Genomic DNA, 15116 nt, shown 5'->3' on the forward strand with positions numbered 1-15116 from the left:
AGAGAGAGAGAGAGAGAGAGAGAGAGAGAGAGAGAGAGATCTCACCAGCAGCGTAATGTTTAGTGTACTCCTCTCACACGCCCTCTAATTCTGCATCTTTAATTGAGATGGTGCGGTTGAGACAGATGGAGTGTGAACAGCAGCCTTGTTGATACTGCTGCTTTTAAGCTATGGCCTGAATCAATATGTTCTTGCCACATTTCCATAGTCTTTCCGTAACTCAGTGGACCTGCCTCAACATGTGAGCAGAGCGATTGATTAGTTATCATATTCAACGGGGCGGTCATGAAGAAAAGGAGAAAGAAGTGATTACGATGGCTGTGCGTCTGGACGAGAATAGAAAATGCACGGCGTGGAACGGCGTTTCTTTCTTAAAGCAGATAGTTCTTTACATTTTGATTTGTTTTGCAGCTCATTGCCCCTCAGGTCATGTTTTCAGCATGCCTCTATCACTCAATGTTTGATATTTCTGTCAATGAATCAGCACAAAGCACCCTGTGTCAGACATGGTCTCTGGGTCTCAGCTCAGCCAGAGTGAATACATATTTATTTTTAAGAGCTGCAGTGAAATAGTTTGATTTCTGAGCTTGCAGTTCACAGTTTTTGTTTTTTATTTGTTGAAACAGAAGGTCACGATAGCTAGGAGTTCATAGCATTGTTTATGCATGTTTACATTTGTTACATTTTGTTAGATTAGAAAATAACGTACAAGCATTCAAAACCCAATGTTTGTGGAATATGGCAAACAATGAATAGAATCGACTTCTTTTATTTATTTATTTATTTTATTTTTGGGGGGGGGGATGGATCAGCTTAATATTGCAGATAGATTGTATCTTCTATCAATGTAATTGTCTGCATCACTTCCAATCCCCCATGTTTTTATTTTTATTTTTATTTTTTTATATATATATTCCCCTTTATTACTTTTCAACCCCACCATCCTTTCCCCACTTGGAGTAAATTAGTGAACAACAATGCCCAGGCCTCTACTTCCGGTCTATACTTACTATCTACACCTTATGGACAGAGTTAATTTTACAATAATTCTATTATATATATATATATATATATATTATTTATTTTTTGCTCCTGAACTTCTATACTCTCAACCTCTCCGATCATTTTCATGATGTCCATCCGGTTTGCTTCTAAATGCCATATCTTTCTAACTGTGCTCTTTCCCAAAAGCTCCCAACATACAACCTATATACTTATTATGGACACAGTATGCTTACATTATTAGCTATCTTTGTTATTATTTGTTGTTATTTGTTATTAGTCCCATCCTTCAACTCTATTCAATACCTCCCATCTATCTCTTAACACCATCCATATAGGATTTCTATTTGCCATATATATTTCAACCGTACTGTGATGTTTTACAAAAGTTCTGAACCTTTCTATTCTCATTGCTTCTACAGATTGTGAATTAAAAATAAACATTTTTGCTAAAAGTATTATTATATTATTGATTGATTGACTATGACTTTTCAGATCACCCAGTAATGCTATCTGCAAGGTTAGTTCCAGGTAAATATTGCAATCCTTTAGCCATTCCTGGACCTGTGTCCAAAAACAAGCTACAAATGGACAGAACCAAAACAAATGATTCTGTCTCTTCACAGCAAAATCTGCAGAGCTGGGAAGATTGTATCCCCCATATAAATAACATTCTATTGGTAGCAAGAATTTTATATAATAATTTAAATTGAAAGATTCAAATTTTTGAATCCGGTGTCGTTTTGCGTGTCAGTTCATAAACACTATGCCATGGGATCGGTACGTCAAAGATCTCTTCCCAACTATTTTGCAATCTATATGGGACGGCTGTCAATCCTTTGGTCCTTAAGTGAAACTGATATACTTTTTTATTTATCACAGTTTTCCTTAACCAATTATGTTCTTTAATGCAAGGCCGACAGACAAGTTCCTTACTTTCTCCCCCTTCAACTTTCCTCTTCCACTTTTGCGGTAAGGCTGCAATTATTTGGTTGTAATTTTGGGTAGAGCAGACATTTCCATATGTTTTTGTTAGCTGCATGTGCGACATAACTCCACCAGTCCTACCAATGATATCATTTACGAAGATTATACCTTTTTTAAACATTCTGTCAAAAAATAAAGTTTTTTTGTCAATTAGTATATTTGAATTTAACCACAATATTTGTTGCATTATTTGTTCTGTCGTTTCTGGAGGATTAAATTGAAATTGCAACCAACTTTCTATGGCTTGTTTTAGAAATAGTGACATTTGGGAGATTATTTCCTTTTCAAATAACTGAAAGTGAGAGGTTGTAATCTGAATAAAGGGAAAAGGCCTTTCTTGAACAGTGGGTGAGACAATCTTACTAATTTGCTTGAGAACCAGTTCGGATTTAAGTATAACTTTTGGATGACTGAAGATTTTAGTGATAGGTCTAATGCTTTAATATTTAATAATTTATGTCCTCCGAATTCATATTCATTATATAAATATGCTCTTTTAATTTTGTCTGGCTTGCCGTTCCAAATAAAATTGAATATTTTTTTCTCATATAATTTAAAAAACTGTTTGCTAGGCGTAGGCAAGACCATAAGCAAATAGGTAAACTGGGATAATACTAAAGAGTTACTCAGGGTAATTTTTCCACAAATTGACAGGTATTTTCCTTTCCATGGTAGTAAGATCTTATCTATTTTTGCTAACTTTCTATTAATATTTATTGAAGTGAGATCATTTATTTCCTTTGGGATATGTATTCCGAGTATATCCACATCACCATCAGACCATTTTATTGGTAAACTACATGGTAATGTAAAAATTGTATTTTTTAGTGATCCAATACGTAATATAGTACATTTGTCATAATTTGGTTTTAATCCAGAGAGGTTAGAAAATGTATCTAGATCCTCCATGAGGCTGTGGAGGGATTCTAGTTGTGGATCTAAAAGAAAACATGAATCATCTGCGTACAATGACACCTTTGTTTTTAAGCCCTGTATTTCTAATCCCCTGATATTATTGTTGGATCTGATTTTAATAGCTAACATCTCGATGGCCATAATAAATAGAAATGCCGATAGTGGACAACCTTGTTTCACTCCTCTTGACAGTTTAAAACTTTCTGAGAAATAGCCATTATTTACTATTTTACACCTAGGGTTACTATACATGATTTTGACCCATTTTATAAGAGATTCTCCAAAATTGAAATGCTCCAGGCATTTATATATAAACCCCAGTCGAACTTTATCAAATGCCTTTTTCGAAGTCTGCTATGAATAGCAGGCCTGGTTTCCCATATTTTCCATAGTGTTCTATTGTTTCCAATACTTGCCTTATATTATCTCCAATGTATCTTCCATGTAAAAAACCTGTCTGATTAGAATGAATAATATCCGACAATACCTTTTTAATTCTATGCGCTATACATTTTGCTAGGATTTTTGCATCACAACACTGAAGTGTAAGGGGCCTCCAATTTTGTAAATGGACTGGATCTTTATATTTTCCACTTGTATCCTGTTTCAGTAATAATGAGATCAGACCTTCTTCTTGAGTGTCAGATAATCTACCATTTACATAGGAGTGGTTAAAACATGCTCTTAACGGTCCTCTTAGTATATCAAAAAAGGTTTGGTATACCTCGACTGGTATGCCATCCAACCCTGGAGTTTTCCCGGACTTAAAGTCTTTAATTGCATCCAGGAGTTCCTCCTCTGTAATTTCACCTTCACATGAGTCTTTCTGTGTGGCTGTTAATTTGACATTATCAATAGAAAAAAAATCTCTACAGTTAGCTTCAGTTAGAGGAGATGGAGGCGACTGAAAAGAAAACATATGCAGAATCGACTTCTTTGTTATGAGGTTGCTTTTGTTATGTTGTATAAAGTAAAGCACTTTTAGATAGTTTGTGAAACTTCCACTTGACAGTGGGGAAAATGTTGCAAATAGATATAGTCTACAATCATCTCTGATTAGTATTTCAGTCATGTGCCTTTGAAACATTGTTGCTTGAGTTTCCTCGGTTTCTCACTGTGTCCTGACAGCCAGCTACAAGTGAGATGGCTCTTTAGTCATATCTGCTTTCATTACTTTTTGGAAATGGCTTTTAGTGTGTCGATAGGATCTCACACATGTTGTATAATTACAAGGCCGCAGGTAAAGATTCCTATTCGGAGTGAATCATCTCTCACTGTTGTTCTGCTCTCTTCTCCTTCCCATGTCCTCATTGGCCGCTGTGTCCCGCTGTGTATTCTATTAAAATGCACATTTCATCTTTTGTGCTTTCAATAGCATGTCGACCCTACAGCAAATCTGTTCTGCTTCAACTAAGAGAATTGCTCTGTTCTGAAATGTGCAAATGTGCTTGTAGAGAATTCAGTCTTCCAGACAATTCCGTTTTTAATTCATGAAATAGTTGTTATTCAAACTACAACATGGATGTAGGCTATTTAAGCAATAAGGCCCGAGGGGGTGTGGTATATGGCCAATATACCACGGCTAAGGGCTGTTCTTAAGCACGACGCAACGCGGAGTGCTAGGACACAGCCCTTAGCCGTGGTATATTGGCCATATATCACAAACCCCTGAGGTGCCTTATTGCTATTATAAACTGGTTACCAACATAATTAGAGCAGTAAAAATAAATGTTTTGGTCATACCCATGGTATACGGTCTGATATACCACAGCTTTCAGTCAATCAGCATTCAGGGCTCGAACCACCCAGTTTATATTTGAAATGAAGCCAGAAGTGTTTATGTATTTGTATGCTAATTATCATTTAGAATCCCTATATAATCCAGTGAGTGCTATCAAATAATTATTGATCCTGATAACAACAGTTGTCTGTTCTTTCATTCTTGTCAGACAGACTATTATGGAGGATGGAACTCTCCGTATCACCAACATCAGCAAATCAGACGGAGGGAGGTACACCTGTGTGGCCAGGAACCCCTTTGGGACATCAAGCAGTACTGGCACTCTGGTGGTGAAAGGTACTTTTCCGGACACAGATTTCACTACCTTTTAAGCAGATGGTTTAAACCTGTGTTTAGAGGGGGGAAATACTAAGCCAAGCATGAAATTGATAATGAAATATATAGTTGTTTTATGTTCCTGCTGGTTTGACAGAAACATAACTCATCATCCTTGGTTTTGTCAGCTGTGAGTTATTGGTCACACAACAGAGGGGAGAAAATCCCTGGCATCTAGAGTAGTGAGGATAGAGATGTTATGTTCCGCCCAAGTCAGACATTTCATGTTAATTTAAAAAGAGCTGCTGTTTAAATTTGTTGATTTGGCTGTTTTAATAACTGATGGTTGTACATGGAGTATTAAATTGACACCATGATTGCATTAGGTTGAATTATTCCATCTCAAGACTATATCAATAAAAAAAAAAATTCTCCAAACATGTTAATTGGATTGAGAGGAATAAGCATTGCATTGAAAACATCTTGTCTACATGAACAGGACATTTTGTCCAGCAGCAGGTCTATATTCAAATTCAAGTCATGTCGCACGGCTCCAGTAACACATGATCCTGTGTGTTTGTTTTTCTGTGTTGTCAAAAAGAGCCGACCAAGATAACAGTTCCACCGCTGAGTGTGGATGCCACTGTGGGAGAGAGCATCGTGTTGCCATGTGAAGTGTCCCGAGACTCCTCCCTGGATCCCACCTTTAAGTGGTTCTTCAACGGCAAACTCGTTGATTTCAACAAACAGGACCACTTTGAGATGATAGGAGGGGTGTGTACCTACTACCTATATCAGTGTTTCCCGACCCTGGTCCTCCAGTACCCCCAACAGTACACATTTTTGTTGTAGCCCTGGACAAGCACACCTCATTCAACTCATTGAGGGCTTGATGATTAGTTGACAAGTTGAATCAGGTGTGCTTGTCCAGGGTTACGATAAAAATGTGTACTGTTGGAGGGACTGGAGGACCAGGGTCGAGAAACACCGACCTGTACTGTACACAGTCGTTTCTGCTCACAAGCTTCATAGCTTGTACAGTAACAGTACACCTACATGTCAGACAAGACTAGGGCATTTAACATGGAGGCCTGGCAAGGTAAAACCTGTAGCGAGAGATGAAAACCCCAAACCTGTAGCTGATCTTAGGAGTAAACCACATGATACTCCTGTGAACAAGGAGCACAAATCTGTCTGATTACAGGATGTATCCTCTGGTCTGCTGAGCACACAAAGACCCTGCACTAAAATGGCCTGCATAACACTGACATTTTCACTGTGAGCATCATTTAGCAGAGCTATTAAACTTCTGGAAGTCGTTTGTTTAACACAAGGAGTGTTAGAATCAGTGTCACTCCAGTGTTCCTACCTGCTCTTTTCTCTCACTAAAGACCTAGCCTGGCCTAGGTCAATCTGCTACTGCCCTAGCGTATAGAGAGTTGAAACGTTATCATTATGATAATTGGTACACAGCTGGAAAAATAGTTATTTAATGACTGTATTTGGAATTACTAGGATTGTTGTGAAATTACACTGTTTTCTGTTCTATTGTCATCAGGAATCAGCTGGTGATCTGATGGTCAGGAATATTCAGCTAAAGCATTCTGGGAAGTATGTGTGCATGGTTCACACCGTGGTGGACAGCGTCTCAGCAGCAGCCGACCTCATTGTCAGAGGTACGCACGCACTTCCTCACCGTGATGCTACTTTGTATTACTGATATGCTGTAGCACTCATCTAAAGAGGAATTCGAAAACCTACCACATTATCACCCTCTATTCATTCTCTTTACTTCAGCCAACTATTCTGGGTGACATTCATTCAGTGTTAAATAATGATTACAGGATAATCTCTAAATCAATACATTAATTTTCCACTTCTCCTTCCTTTTGGAATAATTTTGTATTTCCCCTCATCAATTGAAGGATCTTTAGCTCCGCTGGGTGAAATATTAAATGTCTTTCTCTTTTTTGGGTAGACTTGTCTGCCTTGCATGAAACTGCTTTAACCTTGCCATCCTTTTTTGGCTGACACAATAGAGCTCTTTGACAGTGGTTTTCTCCCTCTTCTGTCAGGGCCGCCCGGTGCCCCAGAGGGCCTCATGGTGGGGGAGATCACTGACTCCACTGTCCAGCTCTCCTGGGGGTCTGGGCCTGACAACCACAGCCCTGTCACCACGTACACCATCCAGGCCAGGACCCCCTTCTCCATCGGCTGGCAGGCCGTCAGGACAGGTAGCTACAACACCAGCCCATCCATCTGTTTAGACACCACAGCGTTTATGAAATTGTTTTCTACAGCACATTATATTCAGAGAATGTTTCTGTCATAGAGATATATAATTAGGTGGTTTCTGTACTATGATAATATTGTGAGAAGAGTCAACTTTGGGGATGATGTGAACAGGAGTATTGCTTTCTTTTTACTCATTCGTTATCTCGTGGGCCTTCTTGGATAAGTTATATTGACTGAATTATATCACAGGCAGTCTTTGATAACATGGATGCTTTTTGAAATGTGATTTGTTGGTGGATGAGAATCAATATGTATTTAAATTCTAAATTCTTTAATCCTAGTTCCTGATTCTGTGCCTGGACAGATGTTTCATGCAACGGTGATAGATTTGAACCCCTGGGTGGATTATGAATTCAGGGTGGTGGCTATCAACAATGTGGGTGTTGGAGAGCCCAGCATGCAATCCAAGCAGATTCGAACGAAAGCAGCAGGTACTTTTTAATTCCTTTCTGTCCTCTCGTGGTGAATCTATCAACCCCACAGTGGAAATGGAATTTAACTGTCTGATTAGTTTAACTTGTATTGCGTGTTCTGTTCCTCCCCTGATAGAGTTCACCATGTAGATCCCACAGTCACTTTTATCGTGCCTTTCTCATCGCTAATTATGTGTAATGAAGACATAATCAGCTTTGTTCCAATTTGACAGACACCGAGACAGGTGTTAATGATTTACCTAATAGGCAAAGAAAGTGAGAGATAATTTATTCATATGTTTAGATGACACAGCCATGTGCATATTGACACTAGTGATACTTTTGCTCGTCAGATTAGAACCACCCGAGCAGGATGCATCATACCTTTTAAGCATTTAGATGCTGTATACATCAGCACTATGGAAAACCTAACATGATTAATTCATGTCAGCCATATCAACAGGAACCGTGTGAAATACCCACGCATGCCATAAGGCAAGGACTTAAAAGTGTCTATTTTGAGCGGGTTAGCAGAGTGCGTCCGCCTGGCTCACTGAATCACAAGAGAGGAGTACATATGGAGGTGACACACTGTAGTAACAGCAGCAGCATGCGCAGGCGCTTGTGCCAGTATCAACCCACATTTAATTTGATAAAAACATCAAGCCTTTGCTTTGTGAATTTAGGAAACCGTATTGGGATTAGGGGCACTATGATAGTGATATCAAGGCTTCTGTATGGTTTTGGAGTAGTAAGGATTCAAATATGCCTTTGCTCCCCCCTCTGAAGGAATACACACCCTTATATTGGACACTGTTGTTGTTTCTGTCCATCCAGTTCCTGAAGTAGCACCAGGTAATGTGAGTGGAGGAGGAGGAAGGCGAGGAGAACTGGTTATCCAATGGGAGGTAAGCTTGCTGATCATCACAGACTTATTAGAATATGTCTTCATTGTGACAGACTGTTTTCAAATCAGTCTTCTGACATGAATGGGGTTTTGACAGAATTCTCTACAGCAATGTGACTTCAATTAAATGGGTTTTAATTAAAACAAGAGCTGTCTTGCCTAGCTATTTGCCTCCTCCAAACATCTCCCCTGGTGTGTAAATCAAAATGCAAGAATTAGCGATGGTGGAAATTGTATGTGCATAAATCTAGGATGATATCTGTGGGTCTCTTAAAGTGATTTGGCTTATCGTGCAGAATGGTTTAGGAAGTGTGTATACTGTGTATAGCTTTGGATATACAGGTAACTGCCAAAATAAAGGAAGCACCTTGGCATTAATTCTACAAGTGTCTGGTATGTATTGGAGGGATCCGACACCATTCTTACACGAGAAATTCCATCATTTGATGTTTTGTTGATGGCAGTCAAAAATGCTGTCTCAGGCGCCACTCCAGAATCTCCCATAAGTTGTTTAATTGGGTAAAGAGACGGTGACTGAGACACACACACACACACACACACACACACACACACACACACACACACACACTCACACACACACACACATACTGACACACCCTTCACTGAGATCTCTTCTTCTAGCCATGGTAGCCAAAATAATGGGTAACTGGGCATGACCCTAAGCATGATGGGGTGTTATAATTGCTTAATTAACCCAGGAACCAGACCTGTGTGGAAGCACCTTCTTTCAATATACTTTGTATGCTTCATTAACTCAAGTGTTTCCATTATTTTGGCAGGTACCTGTACATGTATTATCTTGTTGGTGTTGTGGTATTTGGCTATTCAGAATTTGACACTTCTAGTTGATATAATCATTTGATGTTCAGTTCACAACCAATGGGAAGAAATTCTACAATTTATGCTGTCGAAATGTCTTTGTCTCATAGCCGATACCAGAGGAACTACAGAATGGAGAGGAATTTGGATATATTGTGGCTTTTCGTCCTCTTGGTACAAACACGTGGAAACAGACTGTGCTGGCTTCACCTGATGCATCAAGATACACCTTCAGGAACGACAGCATCCCGCCCCTCTCCCAATTTGAGGTGAAAGTTGGAGTCTACAACAACAAAGGAGAAGGCCCATCTAGCCATGTGGTTGTAGTGTATTCTGCAGAGGAAGGTTAGTTATTTTGACTATTGGTCAAGTTGTTGATGAAAGGGAAAGTTTGGTTTAGTTTGACTTGAATGTTTACCATTCTTGATAATGTTCTTGGTCTGATCTTTTCATGTTTAGAGCCCTCTGTAGCCCCGTCCAGAGTGTGGGCCCGGACGCTATCAGCCTCTGAAATTGAGGTGTACTGGGAACCCATCCCCCAGACAGCCAGCAGTGGAAAGATCCTTGGATATGAGGTATGAAAAATATCCCAGCATTCATGATACTGGTAGAGAGCAGAAAACAGCATGATAGATATTATCCTCAATATGATTGACTCTGCAATGGGTCGGCATGCATTTAAATAGAACTGCCAGTGGCAAAAACTAGGAATTTCCCCTACACTGAAAAATTGCTTGGGATACAGGTACATTTCTCACCATCTAATCTGGAGAATGAAGAGGTCTGTCCACAGCTGTTACGGTCTCCCAAGGACCCTTATATCCTGGCTGCTACCCTGCCTGAGTAGTGTTCTATGAATCACGCCTCACAAGTGTGAACATCATATGTCAATTTCCTCCACAACAAACATCGTCCCTCATGACAGAACACCTAGAGGATCTTACCCATTCTTCCCTTAGTATAGCCCAGGACTGGCTGGCTATAGGGAAGGCCCTGGTTACTTGACCTTCATTGTTCACTCACAGCCCCTGTTCATCAGGTCCAGAAATAAATCAACAAACAACAGTGCTGGAAGTGTTTCTAATGATGCCGGGAGGTCTGGAATAACCTTAATGTCTTTGGTTCCAGGTCCTTTGTTGGGAGGAGGGGGTGCAGGAGAGCGATGCTGAGATGGTGAAGGTCACGGACACTGTGGCCCTTCTCTCTGGACTCATGGGAAGTACGTTGTATCTGATCTCAGTCAGGGCCCAGAACAGCGCTGGAGCCGGGCCTTCTAGCCCCGCAGTCAAAGTCACCACCAAGAAACCACGTGAGTTTTTCTCTGAGATGGGATAGCTGTCACATGCAATTTGAGCATTTCTCTCTTTACAAGTCTGCTTTCACGTTCATGAAGCCTGCATATCCCGCAGAGTTTTACATTAATCGAATTGTGGTAAAATGCAGCAGGATACAATACAACTTCAATGACTTTAGAGCCTCTGTGAATACTCGACATCAACAGCACTGCTGAGACGAAACACAGTCATCTGGGTATATTCTTGACTGCATGTTGACTGCAAGACTAACAGATGGAATTGGATTATGTTATACCTACAAGGTGAATTAGCAGGGCCCTCTTTAAAAAAATTACGAAAATCTGTGACAAGATGCTGTTTGTCTTGACGACTCAAGGAGAGGAGGCGTGCTTATGAGCTTATCAGAGTTGGAGGCAATTATTCAACCATTAACTCTATCTCAAAGCAATCTGCTTTCTTGTTCCATTCTAGTCGAGATTTCCTTAATTCAGAAGCGATAAGGGGATGATTAAAGTGAGAAAGTAATTTAGGAGTTATTTCAGCTATTGATGGAATTTTACGTGACTAACTCGTGTGGCTATATGATTGCATATCTTTCAGCACCAAGTCAACCTCCAGGGAATATTGAGTGGAACTTGACCAACTCCAAGATCTTTTTAAAGTGGGAGCATGTCAAGGCAATGGGAAATGAGTCTGAGGTGACAGGATACAAGGTGAGTGTTGTCAATGGAATAGCAGAATCTTTGAAAACTAGGAAACAAATGCAGTTTCTTGGCTAACCTCAGCCTCTATGTTCTCTATAAATGACTCCGTGGTCGCTGTGGAAATATAAACCTCAGCACTTTCAGTGTCACATACGGATTGTCTCTGTCTGGCCGTACAAAATTAAAAGGTCTGTTCCCAGTGATATGACCCAAAACAAACCTATTTCTCCATTGTGCTGGTTTTGCACTGAGTAGGTTGATTGATCATCTGCAACATTTCGATATGTGAACACGCAAAATGTGACCTTGTTGATGGTTGTTGATACATTCAGTCAAGATTCCTGCCTCTCGATCTCTCTGAATGCGCAGTAGTAAAAAGACCTGCTGTATTTCAACCTGCGTAACGGGAAGTGTTTCATGTCATCCTGGGTATCTGAACTCTTGGAGCATTCAGCAGAGGATTATGATTCAGAAAAGGTCCTGCTTTCTTTTAAAGTATACATTTTCTGACGTGGCTCAGAGATATGAGAGAGAAGGTGAGGAAGCAGCTGGGAGCCTTTGAAGCTCCACATTCAGACATCAGCCTCCACTGAGCGCCACATGGGGGCCACACCAGCCTCCACTGACTGCCACAGGGGGCCATACCAGCCTCCACTGAGCCCCACAGGGCTCCACCAGCCTCCACTGAGGCCCACAGGGGTCCACCAGCCTCCACTGAGCGCCACAGGGAGACACCAGCCTCCACTGAGTGCCACAGGGGGCCATACCAGCCTCCACAGAGCACCACAGGGAGACACCAGCCTCCACTGAGGCCCACAGGGGTCCACCAGCCTCCACTGAGCGCCACAGGGCTCCACCAGCCTCCCCTGAGCGCTACAGGGCTCCACCAGCCTCCACTGAGGCCCACAGGGGTCCACCAGCCTCCACTGAGGCCCACAGGGGTCCACCAGCCTCCACTGAGCGCCACAGGGAGACACCAGCCTCTACTGAGCGCTACATGGGTCCACCAGCCTCTACTGAGCGCTACATGGGTCCACCAGCCTCCACTGAGGCCCACAGGGGGACACCAGCCTCTACTGAGCGCTACAGGGAGACACCAGGCTCCACTGTGCCCCACAGGGCCACACCAGCCTCCACTGAGTGCCACAGGGGGCCATACCAGCCTCCACTGAGCCCCACAGGGCTCCACCAGCCTCCACTGAGGCCCACAGGGGTCCACCAGCCTCCACTGAGCACCACAGGGAGACACCAGCCTCCACTGAGTGCCACAGGGGGCCATACCAGCCTCCACAGAACACCACAGGGAGACACCAGCCACTGAGGCCCACAGGGGTCCACCAGCCTCCACTGAGCGCCACATGGCTCCACCAGCCTCCCCTGAGCGCTACAGGGCTCCACCAGCCTCCACTGAGGCCCACAGGGGTCCACCAGCCTCCACTGAGGCCCACAAGGATCCACCAGCCTCCACTGAGCGCCACAGGGAGACACCAGCCTCTACTGAGCGCTACAGGGAGACACCAGCCTCTACTGAGCGCTACAGGGAGCCACCAGACTCTACTGAGCACTACAGGGAGACACCAGCCTCCACTGAGCCCCACAGGGCTCCACCAGCCTCCACTGAGTGCCACAGGGGGCCACACTAACACCTCATTCTATAATTTGCAATTCATGGCATCCTCTGGAAAGAGCCTGCAGAAAATATACAATACATTTCTTAAGACTATTTGGCTGCACAAGAAAATACTCTTTCTTTTTCTGAAGAGTTTTGCTTTCTCTGAGAAGCAGCTTCTCTTTCTTCAAAGAAACAGTACAGTGGCATTATCCATAAATCTGTAATTTCTTGTTAAGGTCAAACTACTTTTGTTGACATCAGATACTCGCCATGATATTCCCTCTCCCGTATCAAGGTGGTGTACCGTCAGAACTGGCTTGGGAAGACCAGCATGGTGGAGACCAACAGGACCAGCGTGGAGCTGCAGGTCCCCTCTGGTGAGGACTACCTCATTGAGATCAAAGCCTTGAGTGGTGGAGGGGATGGCAGCAGCAGTGGCCCCATCAGGATCCCAAAGATGTCCAGTAAGAGATTACATTTTTTGTCTTTCACCATTCACAGGATGAACTTTTGGGTTTCCAAAGTGCCTTCAACAAATGTCTGTCTCATAACTACGAGTCACCCAGGTATGCTTGTTAATGTGTCTTTGTCTTTTTCAGGTCTTAACTCAAACGGCCATTTCAACTCAGCTCCAAGGAACATATGTGTAGTTATGTTTTTTATACTTTCAAGGTTAACTTTATAACTTAAAAATGCCTTTTATGAACTCTAACTTTGAGAGTCATGTACTCAGCAAAGGATAACATTATTGTTATTTTATGTGTAGCATTCACTTCTCAAGAATGTGAAATCAACAGCTTACTATTTAGAGTATTCAACGCAGCTGCATTGCCTTATAATTGTATGCATTTTTGTATTAATTTGTCAACCAGGCTTTTGAGTGTTTTATTTCTAGATTTTACACAGAAAGGATAGGCTTTACATATGAGAAGATTGTCAAATATTAGAACAATCTACATGAGCCTAGCCTATTTGTGCCTCATCCCTGTGTTCTGTGTGACCTGTTTGTTATTGTACAGTAAACGTTCTGTTACGATGACTCAACTGTTGAAACGACCATGGTTCACTCAGAGGTTGTCCTTTAATTCCTTCATGAAGCACAGTTACTGTATATCGTCTGTCTGGCGGCCGTCAATATTCAGCAAATTCTGTGAAAAAGAATCCCAGTTCTGTGGTATTCGGACGTTCTTGAGGTTTTACATATTCTATCATCAACATTTAACAGTATCATCATGGTCAATATGACCATCACATACATCTTGGATCAATATACAGAACTAGACAAAAAAAAACATCTTAATGTTTGTTGATACCTGGGGAAGATTTTCTCTAATATTTTCCATTAATTTAACTCTTTCTTCGTTTTCTAATGTTTTGTAATCAATATATTTCAAGTTGTGTGCTTGATAGCTCCTTTTTTTGTTGATTTACCATAAATGTGATATATTTTAGGTGTTGCATAAGCCTTTTAATACTATTGTATTAACAAACTAAATGTATCTCTGTGAGATGTAATTGAGACTGAATAAAATGTTTCACATTGAAATGTCTATTTTAAATGTGTTTTCATTTTAGATTTCTGTACCATTTTGAAAGTGCCAGGGAGAATGACAGCCATCATTCACAGGAGTCAGTGTGACATCCCCTGCATTAATGGTTACCAACAGGTAGGTACACGACATTGACAGCATGGCTGCTGTGCTTTCCCTCACCCAGGTTTTATTTTTGAACATGATCAATATTTAACTGAATACTTTGGTCCTTGGCTAGCATAAAATGAACAAATCCAACTCCTGTAGTGTCAGTCCATGCATGCAATTTGGATTGTTTCAATCAGAATTGAATAACCTGAATTGGATTTGATGCCCTGCAACTGGCAGAGGACTAATGAAACTAATGAAAGTGGCAGTTAGAGTCTAACAAATCATGATTATATACAGTGGGGAGAACAAGTATTTGATACACTGCCGATTTTGCAGGTTTTCCTACTTACAAAGCATGTAGAGGTCTGTAATTTGTATCATAGGTACACTTCAACTGTGAGAGACAAAAATCCAGAAAATCACATTGTATGATTTTTAGGTAATTAA

The 15116-nt window shown here is 41.4% G+C and overlaps 1 protein-coding gene across 2 annotated transcripts in view; it reads left to right on the top strand.

The window, feature by feature from the left end:
- Nucleotides 1-14540, top strand: part of LOC121574818 (contactin-4-like) — a 154971-nt gene extending 140431 nt beyond the window's left edge. For both annotated transcript variants that reach the window (XM_041887419.2, XM_041887420.2), the window contains exons 12-23: nt 4854-4981; nt 5562-5734; nt 6519-6636; nt 7036-7194; nt 7537-7686; nt 8506-8576; nt 9526-9760; nt 9875-9990; nt 10544-10724; nt 11311-11423; nt 13322-13490; nt 13626-14540. In XM_041887419.2, coding sequence (XP_041743353.1) covers nt 4854-4981; nt 5562-5734; nt 6519-6636; nt 7036-7194; nt 7537-7686; nt 8506-8576; nt 9526-9760; nt 9875-9990; nt 10544-10724; nt 11311-11423; nt 13322-13490; nt 13626-13711 — 1699 coding nt within the window. In that variant the 3' untranslated portion in view covers nt 13712-14540. The remainder of the gene's footprint in view (nt 1-4853; nt 4982-5561; nt 5735-6518; nt 6637-7035; nt 7195-7536; nt 7687-8505; nt 8577-9525; nt 9761-9874; nt 9991-10543; nt 10725-11310; nt 11424-13321; nt 13491-13625) is intronic.
- The last annotated feature ends 576 nt before the right edge of the window (nt 14541-15116 follow it).

The sequence above is a fragment of the Coregonus clupeaformis genome, chromosome 10 (assembly GCF_020615455.1).
Source record: "Coregonus clupeaformis isolate EN_2021a chromosome 10, ASM2061545v1, whole genome shotgun sequence".
NCBI classification, from domain to species: Eukaryota; Metazoa; Chordata; class Actinopteri; order Salmoniformes; family Salmonidae; genus Coregonus; species Coregonus clupeaformis.